We start from the raw sequence: 17,537 nt of genomic DNA on the forward strand, positions 1-17,537 counted from the left end.
TAGAGGACCAACATTTATTTTAGCCACTCTTTTCCTTTTTATGTACCTGTAGAAACTCTTACTATTTGTTTTTATATTTTGTGCTAGTTTACTTTCATAATCTATCTTCCCTCTCTTTATCATTCTCTTTTTAGCCGTTCTTTGCTGGCTTTTAAAAGTTTCCCAATCCTGGCCTCCCATTAGTCTTGGCCACTTTGTACGCCCTTGTTTTCAATTTGATACCATCCCTTATTTCCTTAGTTAGCAGCGGATGGTTATCCCTTCTCCTATTCTTTCCTTCTCATTGGGATATATTTTTGTTGCAATCCTTAAATGTCTGTCACTACTCATCAACTGTCCCATACTTTAATCTATTTTCCCAGTCCACTTTAGCGAACTCTGCCATCATACCTTTGTAGTCTCCTTTATTTAAGCTTAGGACACTGGTTTGAGATCCAACTTTCTCACCCTCAAACTGAATTTGCAATTCAACCATGTTACGGTCACTCGTTCCCACTGGATCCTTTACTATGAAATAATTTATTAATCCTATCTCATTACGCAGGACCAGATCTAAGATAGTCTGCTCCCTGGTTGGTTCCGCAACGTACTGTTTAAGGAAACTATCCCGGATACACTTGATGAACTCTTCCGCAAGGCTACCCTGGCCTATTTGCTTTGTCCAATCAATATGAAGGTTAAAATCACCCATGATTATTGCCGTTCCATTATTACAAGCCTGCATTATTTCTTGATTTATACTCCGCCCAACTGTGTAGCTACTGTTAGGGAGCCTATGGACTATGCCCACCAGCGACTTTTTTCCCTTATTATTCCTTATCTCCACCCAAACTGATTCAACATCTTGATCTCCTGAACCAATAGCATTTCTCACAAATGCACTGATCTCATCCTTTATTAACAGTGCTACCCCACCTCCTTTTCTTTCTGTCTGTCCTTCGAATTATCAAATACCCCTGACTATTTCGTTCCCAGTCCTGGTCACCTTGCAACCACGTCTCTCTAATGGCTATCAGATCATACCCATTTTTATCTATTTGTGCTGTCAATTCATCTTTATTGTTTCTATGCCATATATCCTATGTAAAAATCTGTCACATCAATCTTTCCTCCTTCCCAGTGAAACATCCATAGTGCCAGAGCAAACTACTCCCGTAGAACAATGACAATAGTCTTTCCCGTCACAGTGCTTTATGGGACCTGTGGAGTCCGATCTAATGAGTGTGCTCCTCCTGTACGTTATGCTTGTGGTCTGATGCATGATGTAACATGGGCTGCATCCATTGACTGGCATCACATTACCTCAGTTCACACCAGACATAACTTAGGTGATACTAGGTGATTGAGCTTTATAGCTTTGATCATTGCCTTGATGAGTCATCCTTGTTCACTGAAAAACTTATTACTCTGATAAATAACTTGGGCTAATTATGTGTCTCCTCCACCCTGGCATCCTTTCTAGTTACTCGGGCCTAAAAGGTGTATCGGTGGATTAACAGCAATATCCTTTAATCTTTTGGCATTGTTTCCAGAGGCTGATCTTTTAACATTAAATTTCATATTTCTTCAGGCGAAGTTGCACTTTCTCCCACTAACCACAATGTCAGTACATCTATTTCTGTTGCCCGTTCTCAGCTATGTTTTCCACAACATTTTAAATTGAGGCTTTCAAACTCCTGGGTCATGTTTAATCAACATGGTTTTCTTGCTTTCCATATCATAATCTACATCTTCAATCAGATCTGCATGTGAAAACACAATGAAAACATTTATGGCGAAGTGATGTTTAATAACCGTTCTGCCGAAATGTCTTTATCAAATGAGGATAGCTTGCTAATAATTTAAAAACCCTTAAAATCTGTCTTTGTTCCCTTATTTAAAATTTGGAGTAAGATTAGATTTAGTAGAGTTATGGGCTGTATCAACTGGACCCTCACTTCGTACTAAGCTTAAATAAAGGAGATTATGAAGGTATGAGGGCAGAGTTGGGTAAAGTGGACTGGGAAAATAGATTAAAGTATAGGATGGTTGATGAACAGTGGCGTACATTTACGGAGATATTTCACAACTCTTAAGAAAAATATATTCCAGTGAGGAGGAAAGAGTGTAAGACAAAAGATAGCCATCCATGGCTAACTAAAGAAATAAAGGACGGAATCCAATTAAAAACAAGGGCATACAAAGTGGCCAAAACTAGTGGGAGAACAGAAGATTGGGAAGCTTTTAAAAGGCAGTAAAGAACGACTAAAAAAATGATTAAGAAAGGGAAGATAGACTATGAAAGTAAACTAGCACAAAATATAAAAACAGATAACAAGAGTTTCTATAGGTATATAAAAAGGAAAAGAGTGGCTAAAGTAAATGTTGGTCCCTTAGCGGACGAGACTGGGGAGCAAGTAATGGGGAACATGGAGATGGCAGAAACTCTGAAGAAATATTTTGTATCAGTCTTTACGGTAGAGGACACTAACAATATTCCGACAGTGGATAGTCAAGAGGCTATGGGGGGGAGGAACTTAACAGAATCACAATCACTAAGGAGGTGGTACTCAGTAAGATAATGGGACTAAAGGCAGACAAATCCCCTGGACCTGATGGCTTGCATCCTAGTGTCTTAAGAGAAGTAGCGGCAGGGATTGTGGATGCATTGGTTGTAATTTACCAAAATTCCCTGAATTCTGGGGAGGTCCCAGCAGAATGGAAAACTGCAACTGTAACGCCCCTATTTAAAAAAGGAGGCAGACAAAAAGCAGGAAACTATAGACCAGTTAGCCTAACATCTGTGGTTGGGAAAATATTGGAGTCCATTATTAAAGAAGCAGAAGCAGGACATTTGGAAAAGCAAAATTTGGTCAGGCAGAGTCAGCATGGATTTATGAAGGGGAAGTCATGTTTGACAAATTTGCTGGAATTCTTTGAGGATGTAACGGACAGGGTGGATAAAGGAGAACAAGTGGGTGTGGTGTATTTGGACTTCCAGAAGGCATTTGACAAGGTGCCACATAAAAGGTTACTGCACAAGATAAAGGTTCACGGGATTGGGGGTAATATATTAGCATGGATAGAGGATTGGCTAACTAACAGAGTCAGAGAGTTGGCAACCAGTAACTAGTGGTGTGCCGCAGGGATCAGTGCTGGGACCACAACTATTTACAATCTATATTAACCACTTGGAAGAAGGGACTGAGTGTAACATAGCCAAGTTTGCTGACGATACAAAGATGGGAGGAGAAGCAATGTGTGAGGAGGACACAAAAAACCTGCAAAAGGACATAGACAGACTAAGTGAGTGGGCAAAGATTTGGCAGATGGAGTATAATGTTGGAAAGTGTGAGGTCATGCACTTTGGCAGAAAAAATCAAAGAGCAAGTTATTATTTAAATGGAGAAAGATTGCAAAGTGCCGCAGTACAGCAGGACCTGGGGTTACTTGTGCATGAAACACAAAAGGATAGTATGCAGGTACAGCAAGTGATCAGGAAGGCCAATGATATCTTGGCCTTTATTGCAAAGGGGATGGAGTATAAAAGCAGGGAAGTCTTGCTACAGCTGTACAAGGTATTGGTGAAGCCACACCTGGAATACTGCGTGCAATTTTGACTTCCATATTTATGAAAGAATATACTTGCTTTGGAGGCAGTTCAGAGAAGGTTCACTAGGTTGATTCCGGGGATGAGCGGTTTGACTTATGAGGAAAGGTTGAGTAGGCTGGGCCTGTATTCATTGGAATTCAGAAGAATGAGAGGTGATCTTATCGAAAAGTATAAGGTTATGAGGGGCTTGACAAGGTGGATGCAGAGAGGATGTTTCCACTGATGGGGGCACTAGAACTAGAGGGCATGATCTTAGAATAAGCGGCCGTCCATTTAAAACAGAGATGAGGAGGGATTTCTTCTCTGAGGGTTGTAAATCTGTGGAATTCACTGCCTCACAGAACTGTGGAATCCGGGACATTGAATGAATTTAAGACAGAGATAGACAGTTTCTTAAATGATAAGGGGATAAAGGGTTATGGGGAGCGGGCGGGGAAGTGGAGCTGAGCCCATGATCAGACCAGCCATGATCTTATTGAATGGCGGATTAGGCTCGAGGGGCCGTATGGCCTACTCCTGCTCCTATTTCTTATGTTCTTAGTTTCATTTCATAAGCTTTCTCTGAAACAGGTGCATATAGAAACGTAGAAAATAGGTGCAGTTTAGACCATTCAGCCCTTCGAGCCTGCACCACCATTCAATAAGATCATGGCTGATCGTTCACCTCAGTACCCCTTTCCTGCTTTCTCTCCATACCCCTTGATCCCTTTAGCCATAAGGGCCATATCTAACTCTCTCTTGAATATATCCAACTGGCATCAACAACTCTCTGTGGTAGGGAATTCCACAGGCTAACAACTCCATGAATGAAGAAGTTTCTCCTCATCTCAGTCCTAAATGGATTACCCCTTATCCTTAGACTATGTCCCCTGTTTCTGGACTTCCCCATCATCGGGAACATTCTTCCTGCATCGAAGCTGTCCAGTCCCATCAGAATTTTATATGTTTCTATGAGATCTCCTCTTATGCTTCTAAACACCAGTGAATACAGGCCCAGTCGATCCAGTCTCTCCTCATATGTCAGTCCTGCCATCCCGGGAATCAGTCTGGTGAACCTTCGCTGCACTCCCTCAATAGCAAGAACGTCCTTCCTCAGATTAGGAGACCAAAACTGAACACAATATTCCAGGTGAGGCCTCACTAAGGCCCTGTACAACTGCAGTAAGACCTCCCTGCTCCTATATTCAAATTCCCTAGCTATGAAGGCCAACATACCATTTGCCTTCTTCACTGCCTACCGTACCTGCATGCCAACTTTCAATGACTGATGTACCATGACACCCAGGTCTCATTGCACCTCCCCTTTTCCTAATCTGTCACCATTCAGATAATATTCTGTCTTCCTGTTTTTGCCACCAAAATGGATAACCTTACATTTATCCACATTATACTGCATCTGCCACTCATTTGGCCACTCACCTAACCTGTCCAAGAACCAAAGTATTTGTTCAACTGGTCTTCCATTTATTTGTTCCCCATTATAAATTCACCTGAATCTGACTGCAAGGGACCTACGTTTGTCTTCACTAATCCTCCCCGCCCACAGCCCCCCCCCCCCCCCCCCCCCCCCCCCCCCGCCCTGCCACGATCACGTGAGGTTGGAAGATGGAAGGGGAAAAATTGAGAAATCAGAGATCAGGGACAGAGATGGGGTGGGGGTGCTGTCGGGGAGAGATCAGAGACTCGGAGATTGGGAGGGGGGAGGGTCGGGGAGACATTGGAGTGGGGTAGGAGAAGAGGGAAGTCAGTGATCGGGGAGTATCCTTGCTGTTTCTCTTTTTCCGGAGGTTTGCGTTTATACATGGTCGATGTGTTGGTGTTGCTGCCCTTTTGTTGGCTCTGTATCTGTGCTGTCACTCCTTTTCACCCTTCTGGTGTTTGAGCTACTCTTTTGCAACATGCTTCCACTATCACATAAGCCAATACTAAATGTCCATGCCTTTCTGTGCTGTTTACATCTGGTAATATACTTTAAACTTTGAACAGCTTTGTCGTAACTTTAGCCCCCAAAACGGGTGGGTATGGTGCAGATGGAGAGTTAAAATGTTAAAAATCTGAACCAGAAACCCAAGCTACCTCGAACCCGCCAACTTCTCGTTTTAACGGAGGCGGGATGAGAAGCAGGGGACCAATCTAGTCTCCGGAGGCGGGCCGGTTGTTAAAATGGAGGCACGCAGCCTCCTTAAATAGTGTGAACAGGATTTCCAATCTTAACCGCCGTTGGCCTGGTTTCCCAGGCCTCGGGAAATCCGGCAGGTAAAAGGAGGCAAGAAGGGCCAGATCCATCAGATAAGTGCATTTACAGCACTGCAGATGGGCCAGGAGGAGCAGGAGTGTTTCACCCAATCACCCCCAATATCACCGCTCTTAGCAATCATCGACCCCCCCCCCCCAGTTCACTGACCCCCCCACCCCCTCACCTCCTACCCCACTCCGATGTCTCCCTGACCCTCCCCCTTCCCAATCTCCGATCTGTCTCTGATCTCTCCCCGTCCCCACCCCCTCCCTATCTCTGTCCCTGATCTCTGATTTTTCCCTTCCCATCTTCCAACCTCACGTGATCGAGGAGGGGTGGGGGGGTGGGGGGGGAGTGCGGTTCTAAGATCGTGGAGGGGTTTGGTGATTGGGGCGGTGTTGGGGGAGATTGTGGTGGTGATGGGGGGTGTTTACAGGTTTACTTGTTGGGCTTGGACAAAAACACTCTTGCTCTTCCTGGCCCACAGGATCCGGCCCTTCTCGCCTCCTTTTACTGGCTGGATTTCCCTTCCAACCACAATCTACCCACCCGTGCGATCACTAACCATACCTAAACTTACCTGTTCTCGGGCTGCAGCCTTTTAGAAACATAGAAAATAGGTGCAGGAGTAAGCCATTCGGCCCTTCGAGTCTGCACCACCATTCAATAAGATCATGGCTGATCATTCACCTCAGTACCCCATTCCTGCTTTCTCTCCATACCACTTGATCCCTTTAGCCGTAAGGGCCATATCTAACTCCCTCTTGAAATATATCCAATGAACTGGCATCAATAACTCTCTGTGGTAGGGAATTCCACAGGTTAACAACTCTCTGAGTGAAGAAGTATCTCCTCATCTCAGTCCTAAATGGATTACCCCATATCCTTAGACTATGTCCCCTGGTTCTGGACTTCTCCAACATCGGGAACATTCTTCCTGCATGTAACCTGTCCAATCCCGTCAGAATTTTATATGTTTCTATGAGATCCCCTCTCATCCTTCTAAACTCCAGTGAATACAGGCCCAGTCGATCCAGTCTCTCCTCATATGTCAGTCCTGCCATCCCGGGAATCAGTCTGGTGAACCTTCGCTGCACTCCCTCAATAGCAAAAACGTCCTTTCTCTGATTAGGAGACCAAACCTGAACACAATATTCCAGGTGAGACCTCACTAAGGCCCTGTACAACTGCAGTAAGACCTCCCTGCTCTTATACTCAAATTCCCTAGCTATGAAGGCCAACATACCATTTGCCTTCTTCACCGCCTGCCGTACCTGTATGCCAATTTTCAATGACTGATGTACCATGACACCCAGGTCTCATTGTAGCTCCCCTTTTCCTAATCTGCCGCATTCAGATGATAATCTGCCTTCGTGTGTTTGCCACCAAAGTGGATAACCTCACATTTATCCACATGATACTGCATCTGTCATGTGTTTGCCCACTCACCTAACCTGTCCAAGTCAGCCTGCAGACTCTTAGCGTCCTCCTCAAAGCTCACACCGCTATGCAGCTTAGTGTCATCTGCAAATTTGGCGATATTACACTCAATTCCTACATCTAAATCATTAATGTATATTGTAAATAGCTGGGATCCCAGCACTGAGCCCTGCGGCACCCCACTGCCTGCCATTCTAAAAAGTACCCGTTTATCACGACTCTCTGCTTCCTGTCTGCCAACCAATTCTTTATCCATTCAGTACATTACCCCAAATAACGTGCTTTAATTTTGCACACCAATCTCATGTGTGGGACCTTGTGAAAAGCCTTTTGAAAGTCCAAAAAACCACATCCACTGGTTCTCCCTTGTCCACTCTACTAGTTACATCATCAAAAAATTCCAGAAGATTTGTCAAGCATGATTTCCCTTTCATAAATCCATGCTGTCTTGGACCGATCCTGTCACTGCTTTCCAAATGCGCTGCTATTTCATCTTTAATAATTTATTCCAACATTTTCCCCACTACTGATGTCAGGCTAACCGGTCTATAATTACCCGTTTTCTCTCTCCCTCCTTTCTTAAAAAGTGGTGTTACATTAGCTACCCTCCAGTCCATAGGAACTGATCCAGAGTCGATAGACTGTTGGAAATGATCATCAATGCATCCACTATTTCTCGGGCCACTTCCTTAAGTACTCTGGGATGCAGACTATCAGGCCCCGGGGATTTATCGGCTTTCGATCCCATCAATTTCCCTAACAAATTTCCCGCCTAATAAGGATTTCCTTCAGTTCCTTCTTCTCACTAGACCCTCGGTCTCCTAGTATTTCCAGAAAGTTATTTGTGTCTTCCTTCGTGAAGACAGAACCAAAATATTTGTTCAACTGGTCTGCCATTTCTTTGTTCCCCATTATAAATTCACCTGAAACTGACTGTAAGGGACGTACGTTTGTCTTCACTCATCTTTTTCTCTTCACATATCTACAGAAGCTTTTGCAGTCAATTTTTATGTTCCCAGCAAGCTTCCTCTCATACTCTATGTTCCCCCTCCTAATTAAACCCTTTTTTCTGCAGCATTCCCCGCCCAACAGGCAGCCTAGCTTGTAAATTAGGTGCGAAACCTATTTTTAAAAAAAATGCTGGGGAGGTAAAACTTCCCAGCGTAAAGGGAAACCTGGACTTCTGAGTTTCCCGACCATAAATCTGAAACAGGAACCCACCCCGCCCATTTTCAGTTTCCTCCACTCGCAGTTCCCCCACCCTCACCCCACTCCCAACTCCGAAACTCAGCCCAGTAAATATCGGGGTCCTTGTTTTTGATCTGCAGGTGATATTTGTCCCACTTTAGCTGCTGTCATTTGTTGAGATTCAGCGGATGTCCGAACTCAGTTTGTGTTCATTGCAGAGTACTGCTTCCATGCGTGAGCCTGCATTCCCCGTGAGCCAAAACATACAAAGTAAAACATGAGATGAGTGGATGTAGCATGGCTCAGGATTAATGCTGCATCTTTATATTGCGGGGTTGTGTAACGGAGCTTGATGATACCCATCGTACATTCCTGATCCGTTTGATAGATGAAAAACAATTGCTATCATTATCGTACAGTAGAACATAGCAATCAGATTTATTAGAAGAAATAAATTTAAACATAAACAAAACAAACCATCAGATAAAGAGTAATATAGAACTTAGTTTATAACAAAATGTTAGAATTTTTAGAGCCTTCTCACATCTTTTAGGTGAGTCTTTAGATGATTCTAATGCATATCTAGCCCCACATAGGTCTCCAGCATTGTGATAGGGAAATTAACAGTTACATTGAGTGAACTAAACACTCTAGAGTTGCTACCTTCATTAATTCATCTCCCTGCCCAGAAACAAAGCTGAGAAAGCATCTGTTATAGGTGCTGTTTGTGCCAATGGTTTGGGAAGAAAAAGGCGTGGTAACAGGCTACTTCAGGGAGTGGCAAAGGCTGACTTAGGGAGAAGCACATAGGTGGTACAGATGGGTAGCATGTCTGATTTAATAGGCCTGAAGTGAGTCCTGTTGGGGAGAATAGCCTACATCATCTGCCTTGAAGATGCAGGCGTGATGATTTATTGGGAGATAAGTGTAATGTATAGATACATTTAAGCATAACAGAAATAGCATGATGGAAAATATTAAGTGGAAGTAAATGTTACAGGAAGTGTGTGCTAGACACAAAATATATTAATGCAGCTTCAGATCGGTTACATAGATATAGATATGTTTGAGAGGGAACATTCTCTTCTGTGTTTGAGTGACAAATAGTCCAAAGTTATCAACTAGTCAAGAAGAATTATAAGAGAAGGCTGGGGAAAGGGGTGACCTTGCGATGAAATTACTCAGTAAAATATTACCATTCAGGAGCTCTCCAGGTGTTTTTCTCACCCCTGCACAAAGGGCCACTTCCAGAGGAATACCTATGGGTTGAAATATGGCCCTATGTGTGAAATAATCTGGGGGTAGCATTTCAGAGGCAAACAATTATTCCTGCTGATAAAATCACTGAATGTAGTCCGAGGCACCTCGTACTCTCTGGAAAGAAAGAACTTGCATTTATATAGCGCTTCTCACAACCTCAGGATAACCCAGAATGTTTCACAGCCAATAAATTACTTTTGATAAATGATTTGATAATCTGTTTTAGTGATGTTGATTGAGGGATAAATGTTGGCCAGGGAGAACTTCCCTGCTCCTCTAGGACCCTCATAAATGTCTATTTTTATTGCCACTTATTTGAAATATTTAGTGCTCATTTGAATTTGTATGAAGCAAGTGTCTATGCGAAGGTCATTTAACTTAGTACCACAGTAGTGAATTCGTTTTAGTTTAATTCAATTTATCATTAACCTCCCAGGTCTATCTTCCACCCCATTGTGTCTCCGTCTAGTGCTGCATTGAGTTTATTGCTGGAATATGTTCCTGCTTTATGATATGAATGCAAATTTAAAAATTGAGGGCAGACCAATAATGGAACATTTGCCAAGTATGTTTTGATGTGGTCCCAATTGTGGGCAATGGTTTGTTTGTCTAATGCTTTGCAATTCTTTTTTTCCATATATAGCCTTCAGATGCCCTGATACTGGGGAAGATCAATAAGATTGATTGTGTTGTCCTTGCTAGGTAAGTTTTTAAAATAAATATTCAATACTTGGATATTGACTGTAGTCTGCTTTATTATTTCCTGGAAATTAGTTATTGATTCATTTGCCAAACTTACTGCGATTTATCTTGCAATCCTTCAGTGCGACTATTATAGTAAATCAAATGAATATTACAGTAAATATCCTGGGGAAAAGCTGGCACAGCCACAACGGGCTGAATGGCCTTCTGTGCTGTATCATTCTGATTCTAAACCAAATCAAATCCCTTAAAAAGGAGTTGGACGATTATATGTCTAGAAATGAAATTGAAGCTTTTATGGATACATTTTGGCATAGATTAATAGTTTATAAAGCACAAAGAGGCACGTTGTTGAGGATATGATTATCTGGAGGGAGATCACTTTTGGCTTCTGGGAAATTTTACCTATATTTAATTATCTCACTTAGGAGATTTATATAAGTTAATATGATATAAATTCTGTGTGATTCATTTGGGCTACATGGCCTTTTCTCATTCCATATTTTCTCATCTTACGTTCTTGTGAAACATAACTGAGAAAACTAGAGAAACAAGACACCCAAATTGTCTAGTAATTTGAATACAGTCCTTATGAGTAATGTGACGCTTCTTGGTTGCGTATTGTAAGAATGTAACTAATCAGATATCTTCTCGGCTGTGATTTTTTTTTAAATCAGGGAAGTGTTCTTCAGAAAGGGTGCAACAAAAGCTTCTGCTAATTAGCAATTTCCATTTTTTCCTTTTTCACAACTGATGAGAATTTGGTGATATATCTGCCCAGATAATTTTATACTTCGACAGATAATAACCCATAAATTGTACTGTTTTCAGGAGTCAGAATCTGACGTAATGAGAGCTGAAAAGGCAGGAATTTGGGGCTGAACCCATTTCCGCTGATTCTGATTCTGAAGACAAATTTTGATGGGGACATTGTAACGTCACTATTGGGGGCGGGATTGTTGGGAACCCAGGCTGTCTGGAAATCCCGCTTCGTTACATCAAGATAACATTGTTGTGATGCAGTGATGCGTTCGTGTGATTTGCACCAATACCATATAATTTCGGCACAGACATGATGGGCCGAATGGTCTCCTTCTGTGCTGTAAATTTCTATGATTTGGGGTAAACCACCTCACTTTTTCTGTGCTTTTAAAAATTCCTTTAATGTTCCATTTATTGTACAGCTTGGGCAATTTCATCAGCAGATGGCGCAAACGTTGGCATAGATTAATAGTTTATAAAGCACAAAGAGGCCTTTTTTTAATACTGATGCACCTTCCCTTTAATTTTCACCCCATGAAAGGCCTACAGCCCGGTACATGCCCTGCGAAGCAATTGAAGGCATTGCCTGCGGCAGTGTCCTGGGGCGCTACCGGATTTTAGCTCCGGGACAAAAACGGGTTGTTGCGCACGGTGATGGCGTTGTCGATGCCGGCGCAGCAACCGGGGCACTGCCGGATACCACCGCCACTAAACTCCCGTGGAATCTCGCGGGAGTTGGTAGCAGCACTGTGCCTCGGTGAAAAGTTGTTTGCGCCAAGGGAGGCGCAAACGACCCAAATTTATCACCCATAATAAATATATATAGTCCACATGGCAAATCTGTCTGCTCTTTTCCATATCATTCTTTGAGAATATATAATGTATTTATCACCCCCAGTAGGGTTTTCTATAATTAATTTTCCTTTATTACGTAGACATGGCAGGGGAAGCAACATTATGCCAACGAATGTCAACTTCCGAGCAAACATCTGGGCATTAAAGATGGAGGGTTGCACCCATGTTATTGCCACGACTGCCTGTGGCTCACTTCAAGAACAAATCCAACCTGGAGATATTGTCATACTCGATCAATTTATTGACAGGTAATTTTAATTCTGCACTGTTTGTAAAGCAGATGTCAAAGTTTGAATGTGGGCGTAACAGTTGAGCATTCCAAATTGGGGTGTAACGCACTGTGTATTGTCATTAAACAGGAGAATATGTGACAATCGGAGCTGTGTGCAAATATTCTATCTCCTGGTTTCCTGCATCCCTCGCCCTTCCAAACCATTATGACTTGCCCTTGCACAGTTGAAATCTTTTATTAAAAGGTTGTAGAAAAACAAGAATAATAATCTGTTCTTAACCCCTTCATAAAGTGAAGGCCCTTTTTTCTTTTGATCGTATTTACCAGAGTTCCCACACCCCCAGCCTACCTTCCCCATGCATTTGTCCATTTTGAGAAGAAAACATGCAGGAGCAATACAAGGTGAAGGGACTGTGTGTCCACGCAGCATAATTAATGGCACGAGAATCTGAAGACGTTTGCAGTTCACAGAACTTTTTTTATTTCAGTCCCCACTAAGAATGTCATTTGTTTGAGTAAATTTTCAGTGGTTTTGGGGGGTGGGGGGTTATCCCATGGTTAGTACTTGGTAAGATGTGGACAACATGCATGGGAACCTTTTGAGAGCAGCTTCATCAGTAGCTGTGTGCTTGGATGAAAAATATATGTACATAAGGAAAGCCTCAGCTCGTGATTGTGTTCAGAATGCTGGCTCATTCAGGATGTGGTTTGATCAGTTTTATTTTTGTATAACCATTTCAGTGTGGTATGTAATGTGAATTAGTTTATGGAAACTACACCAAGCGTATCTGTAAACGAGTGGGGAATTCCAAGTGAAAAAGACGTTATTTAGACTGAACTTTGCCAGTGCCAATTTTTTAATGGGTAGTGGGTTATTCTGATTACCATTGGATAATTGATAAACCTGCTCTTCAGACTTCCACTGCTTATTGCATTTGAATTCAGATTTTCAGGAGTTGTGCTTAGTTTCCAAGCGAGGTCACAATGGGGGAGGTTTTCTGCTTGAATGCATGAATGCATGATGGCACGGGGTGGTGGGACATTTGGGAAAGTGTTGTTGCTCTGAAAGTGTGCAAAGGGAGCATGCTGCCTGGTATTTTCCTCACCAGCCTGTGCTGGGTGCTCGAGAGCCTTGTCCTGCTGGAGCGTGCGGGCTTCGTTAAGGGATTGAACACGATGCAAGAGTGTAAGGATTTCTAAACCTAGTCCCCTGTTACACACAGTTCTTTGACTTCAGGATTTATAAGAACAAAATACACACGGCACAAGGTTTTGGTTCAACCAAGATTCATTTGTTTATTGAACATACACACAATTACCTCCCCAGCAAAAATCACTACGATTTATATTGGACTAACAAACCCCAAAATACAAACCCCTATGAAAGGGTCATTTGAATCTGTCCAATATGACACAGTTTAAATCCATCCGCGATTCGATTGTGGCATGTAAATTTACCCAGACTAAATCACAAAAACCTTTCTGTGATCTGACTGAAACGTAGAAGAATTACTCAGACTCAACCACAAAAACCCTTTCTATGATTTGACTGAAACTTATAATACATACATTCCTGATCGCTGTCTCCTGAGGTGGATTGTAGGCCCAGATCTTAGTTGCAGCTTGCATCCCATAAGCATAAAAACATAAGAAATAGGAGCAGGATTAGGCCATTTGACCCCTTGACCCTGCTCCGCCATTTAATAAGATAATGGATGATCTGATCATGGACTCAGCTCCACTTCCCGACCCGCTCCCCATAACCCTTTATTCCCTCATCGCTCAAAAATCTATCTATCTCCGCCTTAAATATATTCAATGACCCAGCCTCCACAGCTCTCTGGGGCAGAGAATTCCACAGATTTACAACTCTGAGAGAAGAAATTCCTCCTCATTTCAGATTTAAATGGGTGGCCCCTTATTCTGAGACTATGCCTCCTAGTTCTAGTTTCCCCTATGAGTGGAAATAGTCTCACTGCATCCACCTTGTTGAGCCCCCTCATTATCTTATATGTTTCGATAAGATCACCTCTTAGTCTTCTGAAGACCAATGAATATAGGCCCAACCTACTCAACCTATCTTCATAATTCAACCCCCTCATCTCCGGAATCAACCTAGTGAACCTTCTCTTAACAGCCTCCAATGCAAGTATATCCTTCCCTAAATATAGAGACCAAAACTGTACACAGTACTCTAGGTGTGGCCTCACCAATACCCCGTATAGTTGTAGCAGGACTTCTCTGCTTTTATACTCTATCCCCCTTGGAATAAAGGCCAACATTCCATTTGCCTTCCTGATTACTTGCTGTACCTGCATACTAACATTTTGTGTTTCATGCACAAGGACCCCCAGGTCCCTCTGTACTGCAGCACTTTGCAATTTTTCTTCATTTAAAAAATAATTTGCTTTTCTATTCTTTCTGCCAAAGTGGGTAACCTCACATTTTTCCACATTATACTCCATCTGCCAACTTTTTGCCTACTCACTTAGCCTGTTTATATCCATTTGTAGATTGTTTGTGTCCTCTTCACAATTCGCAATTTGCTTTGTATCATCAGCAAATCATCACCCATCTTTGTATCATCAGCAAACTTGGCTACATTACACTTGGTCCCTTCATCCAAGTCATTACTGTGGATTGTAAATAGTTGAGTCCCCAGCACCGATCCCTGCTGCACACCACGAGTCACTGTTTGCCAACCGGAAAATGACCCATTTATCCCAACTCTGTTTCCTGTTAGTTAGCCAATCCTCTATCCATGTTAATATTTTACCCCCAACCCCATGAACTTTTATCTTGTGCAGTAACCTCAGCTTATCGAATGCCTTCTGGAAGTCCAAATACACCACATCCACTGGTTCCCTTTTATCCACCCTGTTCATTACATCCTCAAAGAATTCCAGCAAATTTGTCAAACATGATTTCCCTTTCATAAAACCATGCTGACTCTGCTTGATTGAATTATCCAAATGTCCTGCTACTGCTTCCTTAATAATGGACTACAGCATTTTCCCAACTACAGATGTTAGGCTAACTGGTCTGTAGTTTCCTGCTTTCTGTCTGCCTCCTTTTTTAAACAGGGGCGTTACATTTGCTGTTTTCCAATCCACTGGGACCTCTCCAGAATTCAAGGAATTTGGTAAATTACAACCAATGCATCCACTATTTCTGCAGACATTTCTTTTAAGACCCAAGGATGCAAGCCATCAGGTTCAGGGGACTTGTCCGCCTTTAGTCCCATTATTTTGCTGAGTCATCATAGGCGGTCCCTCGAACTAGGATGACTTGCTTTCACATGAGTTCACAGATGTTTCAATGAAGGACCCGATGTTCCAGTCCTGACCTCCAATTGAGAGGGTGGAAGATGCTTGTGCGTGGATTTTTTTACTGAGTGGTGACCGTTGCACAAGTGATCGGGATTGTTTTAAGTCCCTTCCTCCCTCCCTATAGCCGCTTGATTATCCACTATTGGGATGTGTTTGGTGTCTTCTACCGTGAAGACCGATACAAAATATTTGTCCAAAGTCTCTGCCATTTCCGTGTTCCCCATTATTAATTGCCCTGTCTCATCCTCTAAGGGACCTACATTTACTTAGCCACTCTTTTCCTTTGTATATACCTATAGAAACTCTCACTGTTTGTTTTTATATTTTGTGCTAATTTACTTTCATAATCTATCTTCCCTCTCTTTATCATTTTTTTTCGTCGTTTTTTGCTGGTTTTTTAAAAGTTTACCAATCCTCTGGCCTCCCACTAGTCTTGGCCACCTTGTATGCCCTTGTTTTCAATTTGATACCATCCATTATTTCTTTAGTTAGCCACGGATGGTTATCCCTTCTCTTGAAGTCTTTCCTTCTTAATGGGATATATTTTTGTTGCAAGTTATGAAATATCTCCTTAAATGTCTGCCACTGCTCATCAACCGTCCCACACTCTAACCTATTTTCCCAGTCCACTTTAGCCAACTCTTCCCTCATATCTTTGTAGTCTCCTTTATTTAAGCTTAGGACACTGGTTTGAGATCCAACTTTTTCACCCTCCAACTGAATTTGAAATTCAACCATGTTATGGTCACTCATTCCTAGAGGATCCTTTACTAGGAGATTATTTATTTACCCTGACTCATTACACAGTACCAAATCTAAGATAGCTTATAATATAATATTTAAATGACCAACCTGTTTCCCACGAGTGGATTGGGCGCTCGAACCTTGTCCCATCTCTGTTAAAACTGGAAGTAGGCATGTTCGAGGCGGTTTGGGTTCCTGTTTCATATTTTTGCCATTTTAACCTCTAATATGACCAACCCACCAGCTGTGTCAACCTTGGTATCCTATTTCGACCACATATCCACAGCATAACTAAGACCGCCTATTTCCACCTCCATAACATTGCCCTTCTCCGCCCTTGCCTCTGCTCATCTGCTGCTGAAGCCCTCATCCATGCCTTTGTTACCTCTAGACTTGACTATTCCAATGCATTCCTGGCTGGCCTCCCACGTTCTACCCTATGTAAACTAGAGATGATCTAAAACTCGACTGCCCATGTCCTAACTCGCACCAAGTCCCGCTCACCCATCACTCCTGTGCTTGCTGACCTACATTGGCTTCCAGTTAAGCAATACCTCAATTTTAAAATTCTCATCCTTATTTTCAAATCCCTCCCTGGCCTCACCCCTCCCTATCTCTGTAATCTCCTCCAGCCCCACAACCCCGCCGAAATTTCTGCGCTCCTCCAATTCTGCCCTCTTGAGCATCCCTAATTATAATCACTCAACCATTGGTGGCCGTGCCTTCTGTTGCCTTGGCCCTAAGCTCTGGAACTCCCTGCCTAAACCTCTCAGTCTCTCTACCTCTCTTTCCTCCTTCAAGATGCTCCTTAAAACATACCTTTTTCACCTGCGCTAATTTCTACTTATGCGTATCGGTGTAAAATTTTTTATCTCATAATGCTCCTATGAAGCATCTTGGGACATTTCATTAGGTTAAAGGCGCTATATAAATACAAGTTGATTTGTTTTTCGGAGTTAAGATTCAGCCCATATTGGGCCCAAGTTTCCACATGATTCGCGCCTGATTTTTAGGAGCAACTGGTGGAGAACGGACTATTTTAGAAATCGCAATTCTCCACATTTTTTTTTCTGCAGTTCTAGTCAGGTAGAACAGTTCTAGTTTAGAACAGAATTTTTTCTTCAAAAGGGGGCGTGTCCGGCCACTGACGCCTGATTTGAAAGTTTCCACAGTGAAAATGTACTCCAAACTAAAGTA

At 42.5% G+C, this 17,537-nt stretch overlaps 1 protein-coding gene across 1 annotated transcript in view; it reads left to right on the top strand.

Annotated features, from left to right (window-relative positions):
• mtap (methylthioadenosine phosphorylase) overlaps nt 1-17,537 on the top strand; it is a 306,586-nt gene that overhangs the window by 68,804 nt on the left and 220,245 nt on the right. Inside the window, exons 3-4 of the mRNA XM_070857020.1 lie at nt 10,360-10,418; nt 12,116-12,283. Coding sequence (XP_070713121.1) covers nt 10,360-10,418; nt 12,116-12,283 — 227 coding nt within the window. The remainder of the gene's footprint in view (nt 1-10,359; nt 10,419-12,115; nt 12,284-17,537) is intronic.

This window comes from Pristiophorus japonicus, chromosome 1 (assembly GCF_044704955.1).
Source record: "Pristiophorus japonicus isolate sPriJap1 chromosome 1, sPriJap1.hap1, whole genome shotgun sequence".
NCBI lineage: Eukaryota > Metazoa > Chordata > Chondrichthyes > Pristiophoridae > Pristiophorus > Pristiophorus japonicus.